The 12,941-nt window shown below is 43.0% G+C and overlaps 2 protein-coding genes across 3 annotated transcripts in view; one reads left to right on the forward strand and one right to left on the reverse strand.

The window, feature by feature from the left end:
- On the reverse strand, positions 1-2,545 carry LOC148400873 (calcium homeostasis modulator protein 6). Its single transcript, XM_088371987.1, has 2 exons — positions 937-2,545; positions 1-688 (listed from the first exon to the last, which is right to left on the reverse strand). The coding sequence occupies exons 1-2, from the start codon at positions 1,471-1,473 to the stop codon at positions 533-535; spliced, it is 693 nt and encodes a 230-aa protein (XP_088228113.1). The 5' UTR covers positions 1,474-2,545; the 3' UTR covers positions 1-532.
- The window catches only part of LOC148400874 (neuroplastin-like), a 21,994-nt gene continuing 11,386 nt past the window's right edge, over positions 2,334-12,941 (forward strand). Inside the window, exons 1-2 of one of the 2 annotated variants that reach the window (XR_015857728.1) lie at positions 2,334-3,012; positions 12,165-12,512. Coding sequence is in view for 1 of the 2 variants with exons in the window: in XM_088371986.1 (XP_088228112.1) it covers positions 2,937-3,012; positions 12,165-12,512 (424 nt within the window). In the remaining variant the exon portion in view is untranslated. The remainder of the gene's footprint in view (positions 3,013-12,164; positions 12,513-12,941) is intronic. The other variant, XM_088371986.1, reaches the window with a different exon arrangement.

The following is a 12,941-nucleotide window of genomic DNA, read 5'->3' on the forward strand; positions in this document are numbered from 1 at the left end:
TGTATTACAAAAATAATGTATTTTATTAAAAGACAATATTAAAAAAACATTTAAATACTGGAACAGAATATACGTTTTTCCTGTGGCACCTTACATTTTACAATTATAAATCAGGTTTTTTTTTTTTTTACATAGTCTGTGGAGGGAGAATTTTTTCAAATTTATTGATCATTTTTTTCTGCAAAATATTGAATAATTAAAATTAATTCCTTTCACTTGAACACTGGTCTTTGGTTTGTGATGCGTTCGTGTTTGAACTCAAATGAACAGAAATGCAAAACTTTTTTTTTAAAGCGGTCCTGATCCGCTGAATGCAGCTACAGTATTCTCATATAGTTGGGTACCTGGAAAGGAACCAAATTCCATATTTGGGTCTTCAGCTGAAGAAATTCGAGAAACCTTGCTCCAAAATGTCTTTTGGTCGACTATTAGACCATACGCTGATAATATTAGAATATAAAAAACGTGGTTACATTCATCCGGCCTCTGGATCTCAGCTTTTTTGGGGGGGGGGAATTTTCCTCAAAGTGTCTCAAGACGTCCTGGTCTGCAGAGAGCTCATCCTGAGGACGGTGAGCTCGGCAACCTCTGTCTCCTGAAGCTCCTCCACTTCTTGTTGGCAACTTTGTCTGATCACATAGATGACGAGCCCCACGCAGATGACAATGAGCAGGATGATGCCTAGTACCTGAATAAGTGAACAGGAGTCTCACATTATTTTCAACATTACTGCAATAGACTCTTGGAGTCGTCGAGATAATTCGTTGCAAGAAAGAAGAATGCTTGGACAGAGCTAACGTAAACCGGTTTAGGGGCAAATGTATAATTGTTGACCGGGGCATATAAAATATGAACCACATGCTGCTTCACCAAGTCAGAACCACATGTAGCAGCCTATCCTGCTGTAAGAAAAAATAATTCAGAACGTCCACTCACCTGAGAGAAAACAAAGAGCTGCTGCGAACGCAGCATGAGTTCTTGCTGGGGGACACCTCCATCACTTATTGGTTCGCACCACTTCTGTGGAGCCGCCCTGTCCACCAGCACGAATCTACCCTCCCAGTCTGTCATAGCACAGGCAAAGTACTGGCCGTCCAAGAAGAGCAAAATGAGCCAGACGACAGCGGGTACCACGCTGGAGAGCGATACGGTCCGGCGGCGCCACACGTCGCAACGGCACCCCTGGATGATGAGCATCAAGGTGAAGGCCATGACGGCCGGGAGGATGAAGAAGGCGGACGAAAACACGCCGTTCCACGTCGGGTTGCACGGACACTCGAACTCCAGTTCAACCAGCTTCTCCAGTCCCATGAGGATGAAGCCGAATGCCACGTTGGAGACCAGCGGACTGCTGCTGAGTTCATCTTTGAGCCTGGTAAGCCATTGTTGTTGACTTTCCATACTAAGTGGGCCCAAGAAATGAAGAGAGTTGCTGTGAAAAGCCAAAAAGAGGGTCTGGCGTTGTGAACACATTGGCAACGGCTAAGTGATGCATGATTAACACGGGCAGCCCTGAGTTGTCCCCCTCGGGCAACATGCCGCGCTTCCACTCTGATTGGTTTCGAACAAAGGAGGCGCTGACATCTCCGTAGCCCATTGGCCGGGCCCAGGTTTCAGGTGGGGTTAGTTTTGAAACAAACTGGAGGGAGGGCTGCAAAGCGGAGCACAAAGGCGACGTTGGTATCGCATGTCCGAGTCCAGCGTGAAGTCTCTTCAAGTAATGGAGGTTGCAGTTGTCTCATAAGTGTCTTGAGAATTTTAAGCTTCAAAGCCAGTGAACCTCATTTTACAAACTTTTTTCTTCACAGTAAGAATATTCTTAATAAAATAATGACAAAAAAAGTTTTTATCAAAAAAATAGATTCTCTCTCTCCATCTGTCATTCCATCTACTTCATTCAGGTGCTGCCTTCAGGGACAATCTGAAATCATATTTCCCAAGCAGATGAGCAAGGTCGCTTCTGTCGACACTTCTCCAAACTGTCCGCATGAGGTCGCACTTGCAGCAGCGCCGATTTAATAACAAGGGCAGACGAAAGGGGATTAACCAGGAGGCCATGTTGAACTTTTCAAGGGGATATGCTTGCACGCGCAGCCGATGAGCGATGACATTAAATAAATATGTATTAAAAAAATAATATATATCTCCACTTTCCCTCTAACACAATTGGTATTATTAAAGCAGCCAACTGGGAGGGGCAAGCGTCTTGGTGAAGGCCATCATCATCTATGTCGACCGAATTGCAGCATAAATATTGCACGAGAGAGTGGGTCCATAAGTAGAGGAAGTCACGTGGTTGCCAGCGCGCACTTCCTCCAAAATACAACAAGGCAAAATGATAGAGAAGGAAGACAGAGAAGAGGTGCGCCTTTCACGCCGCGTGCAATAATCAACAAACTAGTGTGGTGGTGTTGAATATTGGACTCGCCTCTAAGCGTGCGTAATTACGCACCCTTATAAAGCGTCTTTCTTCCCTTCTCAGGAGTGGAGAGAGCCAATGCGCATCAGCTTGCGCATCTTTGAATCTTCCCAACTACGCTGTGGACAATCTCTGTGACACCCCCTCCCTCCCTCCCTCCTTTCCTCGATCCATCCTCCTCTGCAATCCGACGAGGCTTCTTCGCCGCCGATGGCCGCACATCGGCACCCCTGAGAGCCGCCGGCCGCTTCCTCACCATCCGTCGCGCCCCCTTTTTTTTTTATTTCCTCCGACGGAACCACCCATCAGCTTCGTTTTCCCCGCTGTCCTTCAACGCCAAATCGAGGAATCTGCTGTCATGCTGCACGCGTCTCTTCACCTTTACCATCATCATCACCATCATCATTATTATCATTAGTCCAGTTTGTGATCGACACCAGATCATTCATTTCCCACTCCCCTACCCTTCCCTCACCCTCCCTTTGCATTTTTCCCCCCCGAGCGGGACCACGACGGGATGCGTCCTGGTGCAGTGATGCTGCTCCTGGTCCTCCTGGGCAACTTGATGCCGCCCTTCGTCACGGCTCAAAACGGTAAGAAGAAGAAAAAGCAGATGTGACCCGTGGCGTGACTGATGAAAACACACAAGAATAATAGAGAGAAAGGAGGGGGGGGGGGTAAAGTGACTTAAAGAGGATTTAGACTCCACTTGACTGCACTGCACTTCCACCCTAAGATGCAACTAGGTAGGCTTCAATAGAGTCGTCGCGAAATGACTTCTATGACTTATTTAGGGTGTCCCATTTTCTTGGTGGCTTTACTAACCTGTCTCTAATCTCAATTAGGGAACCACTTCAGTTTTTTTTTATTTTGTGTTTGCCAGGCTTGGACTAAGAGTTCCTGCTGAGGTTCTATCTCTTTTTGTACCCACGGGCAATTGGCCACCCACCTTGTCCACAAGACTCGTTGTTGTACTTTAAATATGGGTGGGCCAAAGCGGCTACAAATAGTCTTTATGCCCAACTGCTTTTGTGTTGAATTATGATTACGTTTTGCCTTATTTGTTGAATTTATTACATGCAAGATCAGAACTCATTAAACTCCTCTATCTTTTTTTTTTTTTTTTACAAATACTCAGATAGTTGTTTAGAACACGTGCTGCAATTTTATCAGAAAACATCACTAAAATATTTTTTAAGCGCCACCTTGTGGTGTTGTTGTAAGGTTCAATTCATTGATGGTGTTTTTCATCTTTGTTGGATGGATGTTAGGGTTAGGGTTAGGGTTATGAATGATGTTGGGGGGGGGGTCAATGAATGTACCTTGTGCAGAAAGTGAAACAAAAAGTATGGTTTTGCATCTCTGCCAATGTTGATACTAATTTATAAAATTGTTGTCTAATGACTTATACAGTTTGAGGTAAGTGATAGTGCACATAGGGTGTTACTTAGACTAGTATGTTAGCTTGTTTGTCTTGAATAACTACTAAATGCGGTGGTTCACGTCACATGGGGTCATCATTGTGTACATGGTGTTGATGTTTTGCTGATGCAATTATTTGTGGATTGTTGCTATTTTAACAGCGGTAACTAAGCCCAAAGTCAGACATTGTCGAGTATTTGTATTGATGTGTGCCTTGGAGAGGCGCGGCCTACTTAGTGACATCACAAACTTTCACTTTTTTATTAACTTCCTTTGTTTTATGTGCATCATTTTTGTATGCTGCTGTGGTTGTTTTTAAAGTACTCTCCAAAGTTAAGTTGCTATCACTAAGTTCAACTATGAGGCCGCTTTTTCAAATATTTTAGGCTCCCAATAATGTCAATTAGAGAATACTGTTTTGTTTTCACAAGTTTTGACTTTGAGTGCAACTCGAACCCCAATTTTTTTTCCTTAAAAGATAAATTTAACATATTTACTTTACATTTGTGTGATGACCGAGAGATAATCGTGAGGGGGGGGAAAAGACATAATGAAACAAACGCATGGGAGGGAATTAGCGTGCATACTTAAATTTAAAGCCTAATACCCCCGCCTCGTCTTTTCTGGAGGATAATCGGACATCCATGTTCGATTGCTAATAAATGGTGATTTTTGGGGACATTTCGAGCGTGGGATGAGAAGTGTTGACACAGAACTGCATTGTCCTCGTGTTGACAGGGTTCAATTTGACCCATTTCGAACAAATACTGCACTACACAAAATAGAATGACAACGTATCCCAGTGGATTAAGGAGAAAATAACGCATACAGTTTCATAACAAAATCTCATCCCAGGGATTCCATTCTTTTCCTTTTTCCTCGGTTTGTAGTGCCAGGAGCGTGACGTGAGGCATTTACCCATCTTGGCTATGTGGAAAATCTTATATCCCATAATCTGTCTATTCTTGGACATATCTGAAGACGGGTTTTCTATGGTTGCGATTGTGCCCAATGACATTTAGGGGTAGGGGGTGTTATTTTAGGTAAGTCTATTGAATGTTACAGTACGTCGGCTGTTTTTTTTTTTTTTTTTGCACTCGAAAGCCGTTTGGTTCTCCAACACAGTTCAGATTGAGGGCCAAGCGATGCGTGCCTCTTTATGTAATGTTGCCTTTCCTGTGCGACTCCAGCCTTCGGGTTGTGACACACAAAGACTAATAATTATAAGTGCATCAGATGTAATCATGGTTTTCGAGGAGTGGCGGGGCGGGTCGCAGGGGGAATCCGTGCCTCTTTCCCTCCTCACGTTCATCGGGGAGGAAGCGAAGTGTGCGGTCGAGTTCCTGCGACAAATATGAGTGCGAATAGTGTTCCCCCATGCCCCCCTCGCGGCTATTCTGCCCCGTTTCTATTTTTAACGCCACGACACGGCATCGTGGGTTTAAGGTCCTTTTGTGAAAGTGAATCCATTAACGCTTAATGGATGGCCTCCTTGTGCACAGCTGCAGCCGCCTCGCCAAGAAGTGTGATGCCACTGTCAGCCACAAAGGCCGAGAGAAAATATACAGTATAGCCTGCTGCTAATGCTAAGTTATTTGAGGGACCATCCATCCATCCGTCCATCCATCCATCCATCCAATAGAAAAAAAATAAGCACTGCATAAGTAATGGTGTATAATTATTTTCCCAATAAGTGTTCCTTTTGTTCCTCTTTATTTCCACCAAGCGTTGCAATCAAGAGAGGCGGGGTTTGCCTTTTTAAGAATAGCATTATAAAGCTGCATCCCATCCAATCAATACAACGAAGAGACGAAGGAACAACTTGTCCATTATCGTGTTTCTTGTCCGCGTTCTGGACAAAAGGTCCATTTGTAAATCTGGAAAATATGCTGCGGGCCTCGAGCCAGCCCTTCGACCGAGTTGTACTTGATGCGTGTGAAATCTGATATGGACCAGCAGTGAACGCAAAAACACACAGGCTGACATAGGCGCGCAATGAAAAATGAGCAGGGTTTAGTATGCATGTGTGTGTTTTGGGATCATAGTTTAGAGGTATATTTATGATTTGAAACTTATTGAGGGCTTGCAATATAATAAAAAGCCAACGTGAATGGGAAAATAACCAGGAAGTAGAAACCTAGCTTAATAAACATTGAGGAAGAGAAGCAACACTTCTGGCTCAGTCATCCGCATGGCTAACTGGTAATTATCGGCAATTAGCATGACATGGACATAACCGCTCATGCTATCTCACTAAAGGCATTCGACCTTCAAGGCACCACTGCATAGCCCTTAGCATATTTTATTGTCAGTTGGTGTAATGGACAGATGTCCCACAATAATTCTGATTATTTTTTTACACAATGTACAGGGTGTCCAGTTAGCAATAAAAGGCGATGATTTAGCATGTGTGTCAAAATTTGTAACAAGGTACTGGCTAGGATCTTGTGAAATCCCTCAGTTTTGCTTCAAAATGCTAGAGTCTGCCTGCTTTGACCTTCAAAAAACAATAAAAGGACGTGTTTAGCGGTTGTGATTACAGGGCCGGATTAGAGCGTGGCAACCCAGCAAGGGTTACTGGGATTTAAATCTCATTAAACTGTTGCCGCGCTGGCGCTGTGTGATTGGGAAGCGCTTTTACTTGAATTTGCAAATAACAGCGACACTGTGTCTCATGGCTCCCCCACCGTGACATTACATAAGATGTAAAATGCCGGTGGCATCAAGCGGTGTCAAAAGCAAACAATGTGGCTTCACATATTCGATTCATTTTTGAACGTTTGCATGATTGGCTACCGTGAAACGAATAGACTCAGGCTCAATATGAAAGGGAATAATTGACTGTCACGTAATTTGAAAATAATGGCCTACTCGATTGGACACTTTGCTCCCTATTAGTGTCATGGCACACTCGTGCGAGGTACGCTAAGGTTGACGTTGCAAAAAGGTTAGCTGGGTTATGTATGCTATGCTAAAAGTTACTCATTACTGCTCTGTGTGCAAGAACTGATGCATCGTGTCGTAACAGGTGAGGCAAGTTGCAACCATTTTGTAATAATGTGGGTATCTTTTACACAATCGAATTATCTCACAGGAAATAATGATATCCTTAACCGTCACGTCAATTGTGAAAAAACAACTTAATCGCTGCGTAAAAAAAAACATATGCAAAGTACTCACCCTTTGATGACAGAGGTGCGTTTTCGAGTAGTTAGTTGTGTCTTCATCACTCTTCGGTGTCATGCAAATGTAAATAAAAATAAGAAATTATCCATCATATAGAATATTGCTATTATAAACCTCCACTACAGTGGAGCCCTGCTAACTCAAGGCTCAGCACAATTCACGATCATTTTATTCAATACAGTATTTAAAAACGTTGTTTTTTTCCTTTGGTTTTTTTGGGGTGGGGGAAACTTCAATGGGTGACAATTAGATAGCCAGCACGGTTCCTACCCATCACAAATGGCGGGTTTCACGCTATAGTTGTAATATCACCTTTCGCCACTAGATGGCAGAGATGATTTAGTATGCTTGAAATGTTTGTAAATTTGGAAGACATGCGGGACAAACAGTATCTGAATAATCAAATTTGGTCTGCGTACATATTTTACACATATGCAAGTACTTTGTCTATATTTAATTTTTTTGACATCCATCTGGTTCGGAAGTGTGTGGTCCTATGTGGCCACCTGTTAGCACTGATAAAGAAATGGTGGCCCGCTTCATCATTTACGTTGCCCATCCCTGATGTATAAAATAATCCTGTTACGACTGCTTGATGGGGGAGGGGAAAAAAGTTTTAAAATCAAGTCAGGTAGCACGCACCCACAGATGCACCCACTACCATTTCACCATGCACACACGTACACACGCTACCTTCCTGCATGTGACCAGTTCAGCGGTCCTTGGGGGGGTTTCCTACTCGCTGCTCTCTCTGTCTGCCTTGTGGGAGTGCAGATGGGGATCCAGGTTGTAGGCAGGCAGCTGACTCACTCAGGCTGCACGGCGCTTGTGTGAGGCTTGATGTTGCCTCTCAGGGGAGCTCTCTTTTATACCGACATCAGTTGGAGTAACACTTTAATGCTTAAACAATTCAGATTTTTTTTTTCTGCCACTGCTGCTGCCGAACAATGAGCTTCTCTCTCATTGTCCTACCCTACTTCGATTCCTTGTAAACTAATACAGCAACTTAAAACTAAATAAGATTTGAACCACATAAAAACTTGCTAGTCCTAACACGGAAATGTAAATTCTCTGCTGAAAATGCCACAACATCGAAAATGTTCTATTTGGTCTGTTAGGATTAATACCGCAGATATCACGCTGGACTTGTAGCCAGTGAATCAATAGGTGACCTTTTATCCAGTTGGAAAAGTCAGCTGTATGAATTACTAAACAGCAAATGTTCTATTTTTGCCACAGTTGAAAAGACAGTTTGGGTTCGGCAGTATTCTACCCTGGACTGGTCGCCGATCAATAGAGAGTGACTGTGAATCAGAATAGGAGGACATTGAGTGCTAATCTCGCCCTGATGGTAGCATGTTTTGTGTTATGTGAAGGGAACAAATCTATTTTATGGGCCAAAGCAGCAGAGTCCATTAGTGACCATTCTTGTCCCAATATCACTTTGAAGTGAGAATGCATGATGGATGAATGAATGCCAGCTGCTCTGTGTCAGCATGTTGTTGGAACGGTGCAGCAATTGGGCTCGTGAGCATTGTCTGTAGTTTGTTCCGTGCGTTAATTCTCCCCCGCTGAATACAAATTACAATTTTTTTCTCCGGGCCGTCACCTTGAACAGCATTTAATTGGCTTTTTAATGCATTCATTTTCTCTTGTTATTATCACGGTGGATGGCTACCTTTGCCACGAGCTGAGTTGCTCAACTCCCCGACGCATACGATCATAGTAAAGAACGTCACAGTAAATGTGTCAAGATTGAAATTTCGCTTTTACGAGTGTAGGCGTATTAGACTTGGTTTCACCCTCTGGAATGATGTTGTGAGCTTGATGGAAGCAGATGTTTGTAGAGAAAAGAAACAAATGCTAATTAGTCTGCATTACTGGAGGCATCGCGCATAGAAGCTCGCATTGTAAATGCTGAATATCCTCCGACACTTTTTTTTTTTTTCAATTCCCGCCAAATTCTCCTCGCAATTCCTCCCTTCTATCCAATTCATTTCCATCTGGCTGTGAGTCATGAGCATGTTTTCGGCAACAGAGCTGTTGCTATGGTTACCAAGTTTAAAAAATCATGTATTGTTAAGTATGTGAAATATTTTGGCTCGACTTTTGACATTCTGTTTCGAGTCAACTTGCCAGATGACAGCGATCACAACTTTGGGGGGGATTGCATTTCCAAATCAACTGAAGCAAAATGAGAAATCAAAGCTATGCAGAACGGTTGCTTATTGGCTAGCACATCTGTTTCACAATCAGTAGATTTGGGATTTTCTCTGGTTAATCTGGCTTCCATGAATATTAGGTCCATTCAAGAATCCGAATTGTTCGTAGAGTGTGAGTGGTTATTTGTGTTTATGTGCAATGGACTCGACTGGGGACTAAAATCTCGCCGAAAGTAGACAGGCACAGGTTTAATCGTGACCCAAATGAGGAAAACTTCAAGAGAAAAATGGATGATTGGAAGGAAGGACGGACATCTAAGCTGCAGGTAAAAATGAACGGGCACCCCCATTTCCCTGGAGGAAGCGATGTGGTGTGCCAGTAAATGGGAGCGTCAGGAGGAGTTATTGCACCTTCTTCGTCATGTCAGTAGGAGGTGCGCCTATGAGTCACTTTAAGGCAGGAACTTCATCACACACAAGACATTTGCTCAAGGTCTGACCTTGTAGAGTTTGATTATTAGAGTTCGGTCTTTTATGGCGTGTCATCAAGTTTCACCGCCATCACATGCGAAAAATTAATGTCTGCGCATTAATGTCTTGTTTTTTTTACGCAAAACATTTTTGATGAAGGGAAATAGCTCACAAATGATACTATATCTAGCCAAAGAATCAAGACTAAGCGAATCAAACCATTTCATAGACCTTCAAAGTCAAAGTCAAAGTCAGCTTTATTGTCAATTTCTCCACATGCCAAAGACACACAAAGAAACCGAAATTTCGTTCCCCCCTATCCCACGGTGACAAGACATGGCTCACAACAGACAAACAGTAAACAAGTATAACAAAAGCGTGCTGAATAAATAATGAATAAATAACACAACAATAAATAAATAAAAACGCGTACAGCAGACATTCCCGAAAATAGCGCAACAGTGCCGCACGCTACGCAGAAGGGGGTAGCGAGTTCAGGGCCCTAACAGCCTGGAGAAAGAAGCTGTTGGCGAGTCTGGTGGTGCGGGAGCGCAGGCTCCTGTACCTCTTCCCAGAGGGCAGAAGGTCAAACAAGGAGTGAGCCGGGTGACTCACATCTCTGGCAATCGAGGTTGCCTATGTACTACTTTCTGCCAAAACAAATCTTCGAGGGTCAGAAAAACAAAACAGCAGTTTAACAGCGTCTTTGTTCCAATTTCCTCTACTGATCGAGGACAAAGTTAAGTCAAGGTCGTTTCTTTTTTTTTCTTTCTTTTGTTTACAGCTGACAGGCGGTTGAGAAGAATATCCGTGGTCCAGGTGATTTGTCATTAGATGAGGTTCATTAGGGCTGTCAGTGTGTTGTTGGGCTGACTACCGATGCGGAACAAGTGTGTGAAGGAAGTCCAAACACACACTGGTACATGTGTATCTTTGACACTAACATTGATGGGATCCCATTTCATTAACAATACTGCAGTGTTTCCTATAAGGCATGGAGGTGGTTCCCAGTGGAATACTACTGGTTGATGGTATTCCAAAGTGTCAGTCATTCACCGGTCTGTGGGGGAGGTGTTGGCGGTTTGACTTTTCCTCAAATGGATTTTGAAAAGAAAAAAATGCTCTTGAATTTCCCGCTCATTCAAATTGAGGGTCGGTTGACCTCATTTTTGCTGTCATAACAATATCTGCTCGGGATTAAAGGAGATTAAATTTATTCCAGTCCCTCCCCATAAATTGTGGCGTTTTCTGTAAAGTGCTGTTAAAAGGGCACTTGATTTGTAATTTAACTGTGCAGGCTAGTTTATTTGATTAAATACCTCTAATGTCCCACTGGATTACATGTTTGTCCTTCAATGAAGACAGCAGAGAAAGACCAATTTAACAGCAGAGACACTGTTGATCTAGTCTCAACTCACTAAACTGTCTCAAAGACAATGTGACATTAGCAATATAAAACTTTAATCATTCAGATCATTGTAACTGGCATTAAAACACATTCATACTCAGATTCACATCTAAGGACAATTAAGGAGTTAAATCAATATTTACACAAAAAACTTCCATTCAAAACATTTTTAGATCCAAGTCTAACCTTTATAGCTGTTGTTCACTCCCAGCCCCAGCAAACATAAAGTTAGCATTCAAGTTTTCTTGTGATTGAGGTCAAGTGAAAGCGTTCCCACTGATTGCCGCGGCAACGCGCCCAAGTGTACGTCTACTCGACAAGTCCTGCTGATGAACCGATTTTGAGGAACCTGACGAGACTGATGAAAATCGGTTGTGCTTTTCCCTAGAATATATTTACAGTCGACAGTTTGAAGGCACTGGTCAGAGAATCGGTTCGCAACTGGTTTCACTTTGGGACTTTTTCCATTGTCATTTAGTTGCAATGTGTTAGGGTTTACAGATTATCTTGATCATATGATTATGTTGGAATGTAGACTAGAATTATTAACTTTGTTTAAACCTTTTGCCTTTCCTTGACTCTGAAAAGTTTAACCATTCAGTTGTTGAAACTTTCCAAATGGTGTGGATACATTCTTGCTTAGTTAGTCATCTAAAATGCTCCACTAGTTTCTGTTTCCACGACCTTGTAAAACAATGAGCTGGGACCCTCCGCACTGATTAACCAGTTGCTGAGGTGACCATCAAACATGTCCAATGTCACCCCCACCCTGCCTTCCCTCAATAAATACTCTCTTGCAAGAATCCAAAGTCAGACCTCATTCGATCATCGCTGTACGCACAGCGCCGAATGACTCTCCACTTGCAAGTGCTTAAAAAGGGCATACTGTCTCCCGTGTGGTTCTTGCAAAAATAAGTTAGAGTGAGCACCACTCTAACACAATGCAAGTCAAATCGAGTAAATTGTAAAAGTAGTTTCCACTTGTTATCCTGTTTTTCCAAGCTGTACTCTCATCACATTACATTTCCTTCACACTCCCTCGGTATTTTATCACCTTACCGACTGCTCTAACCCTCCTGATCTCTTTTGTTTTCAGCTGGATTTGTAAAGTCGCCGATGTCTGAGACTAAGCTTACCGGGGACACGTTTGAGCTCTACTGCGACGTACTTGGTAACCCCACCCCAGAGATCCAGTGGTGGTATTCCGAAATCAACCGAGCAGATTCGTTCAAGCAGCTGTGGGATGGAGCCCGCAAGCGCAGAGTGTCCATCAACACGGCCTACGGCACCAACGGTGTCAGCGTTCTGGGTATCACGCGCCTCATGTTGGAAGACTCTGGGACCTACGAGTGTCGGGCGAGCAATGACCCCAGGCGAAATGACCTGCGACAAAACCCCGCCAACACCTGGATTCGGGCCCAGGCCACCATTTCGGTGCTACAGAGTGAGTAAAGCATGTCCTTAGATAATGAATGAACTTGTAACCTTTTGTCCTCCATCATGTACGTTAAAATGTGATAGTCTTGCTCAAATATATCTTATAGGAGAGCAACAATACAAGATATCTTCTCTAAAGTCCATGTCCTTGCTTTGGTTGTCATTATTTGATTGTCTCCCGAGTAATCGTTTAAATGTCTTGTTGCATATGATCACAAACATGGAAACACATTGCTTTCCACATTTTTACCCTTCCTATCTATCCACTTCACTGGCTTCAATCCAAATGTTAATTTCATCAATTCAATTTTGAGTGACTGTAATTGTGACTGTTATTTCGGTTGCTTCTCTTGCAGTGGATTGTCTTAACTCTCCTACTAGTCTCAGAGTTCTTCAATTTTTCATTTTCTCTACAGCCTTTTCACTCAAATGTAAT

Source organism: Syngnathus floridae, chromosome 3, assembly GCF_059516105.1.
Source record: "Syngnathus floridae isolate MCC-2025c chromosome 3, RoL_Sflo_1.0, whole genome shotgun sequence".
NCBI classification, from domain to species: domain Eukaryota; kingdom Metazoa; phylum Chordata; class Actinopteri; order Syngnathiformes; family Syngnathidae; genus Syngnathus; species Syngnathus floridae.

Excerpts from the sequence above, each read along its gene's own strand:
- LOC148400873 (XM_088371987.1), bottom strand. The coding sequence starts at position 1,473 with ATGTGTTCACAACGCCAGACCCTCTTTTTGGCTTTTCACAGCAACTCT. Across the intron at positions 689-936 it reads AGCTCTTTGTTTTCTCTCAG|GTACTAGGCATCATCCTGCT; the intron begins GTGAGTGGACGT and ends TCACTTATTCAG.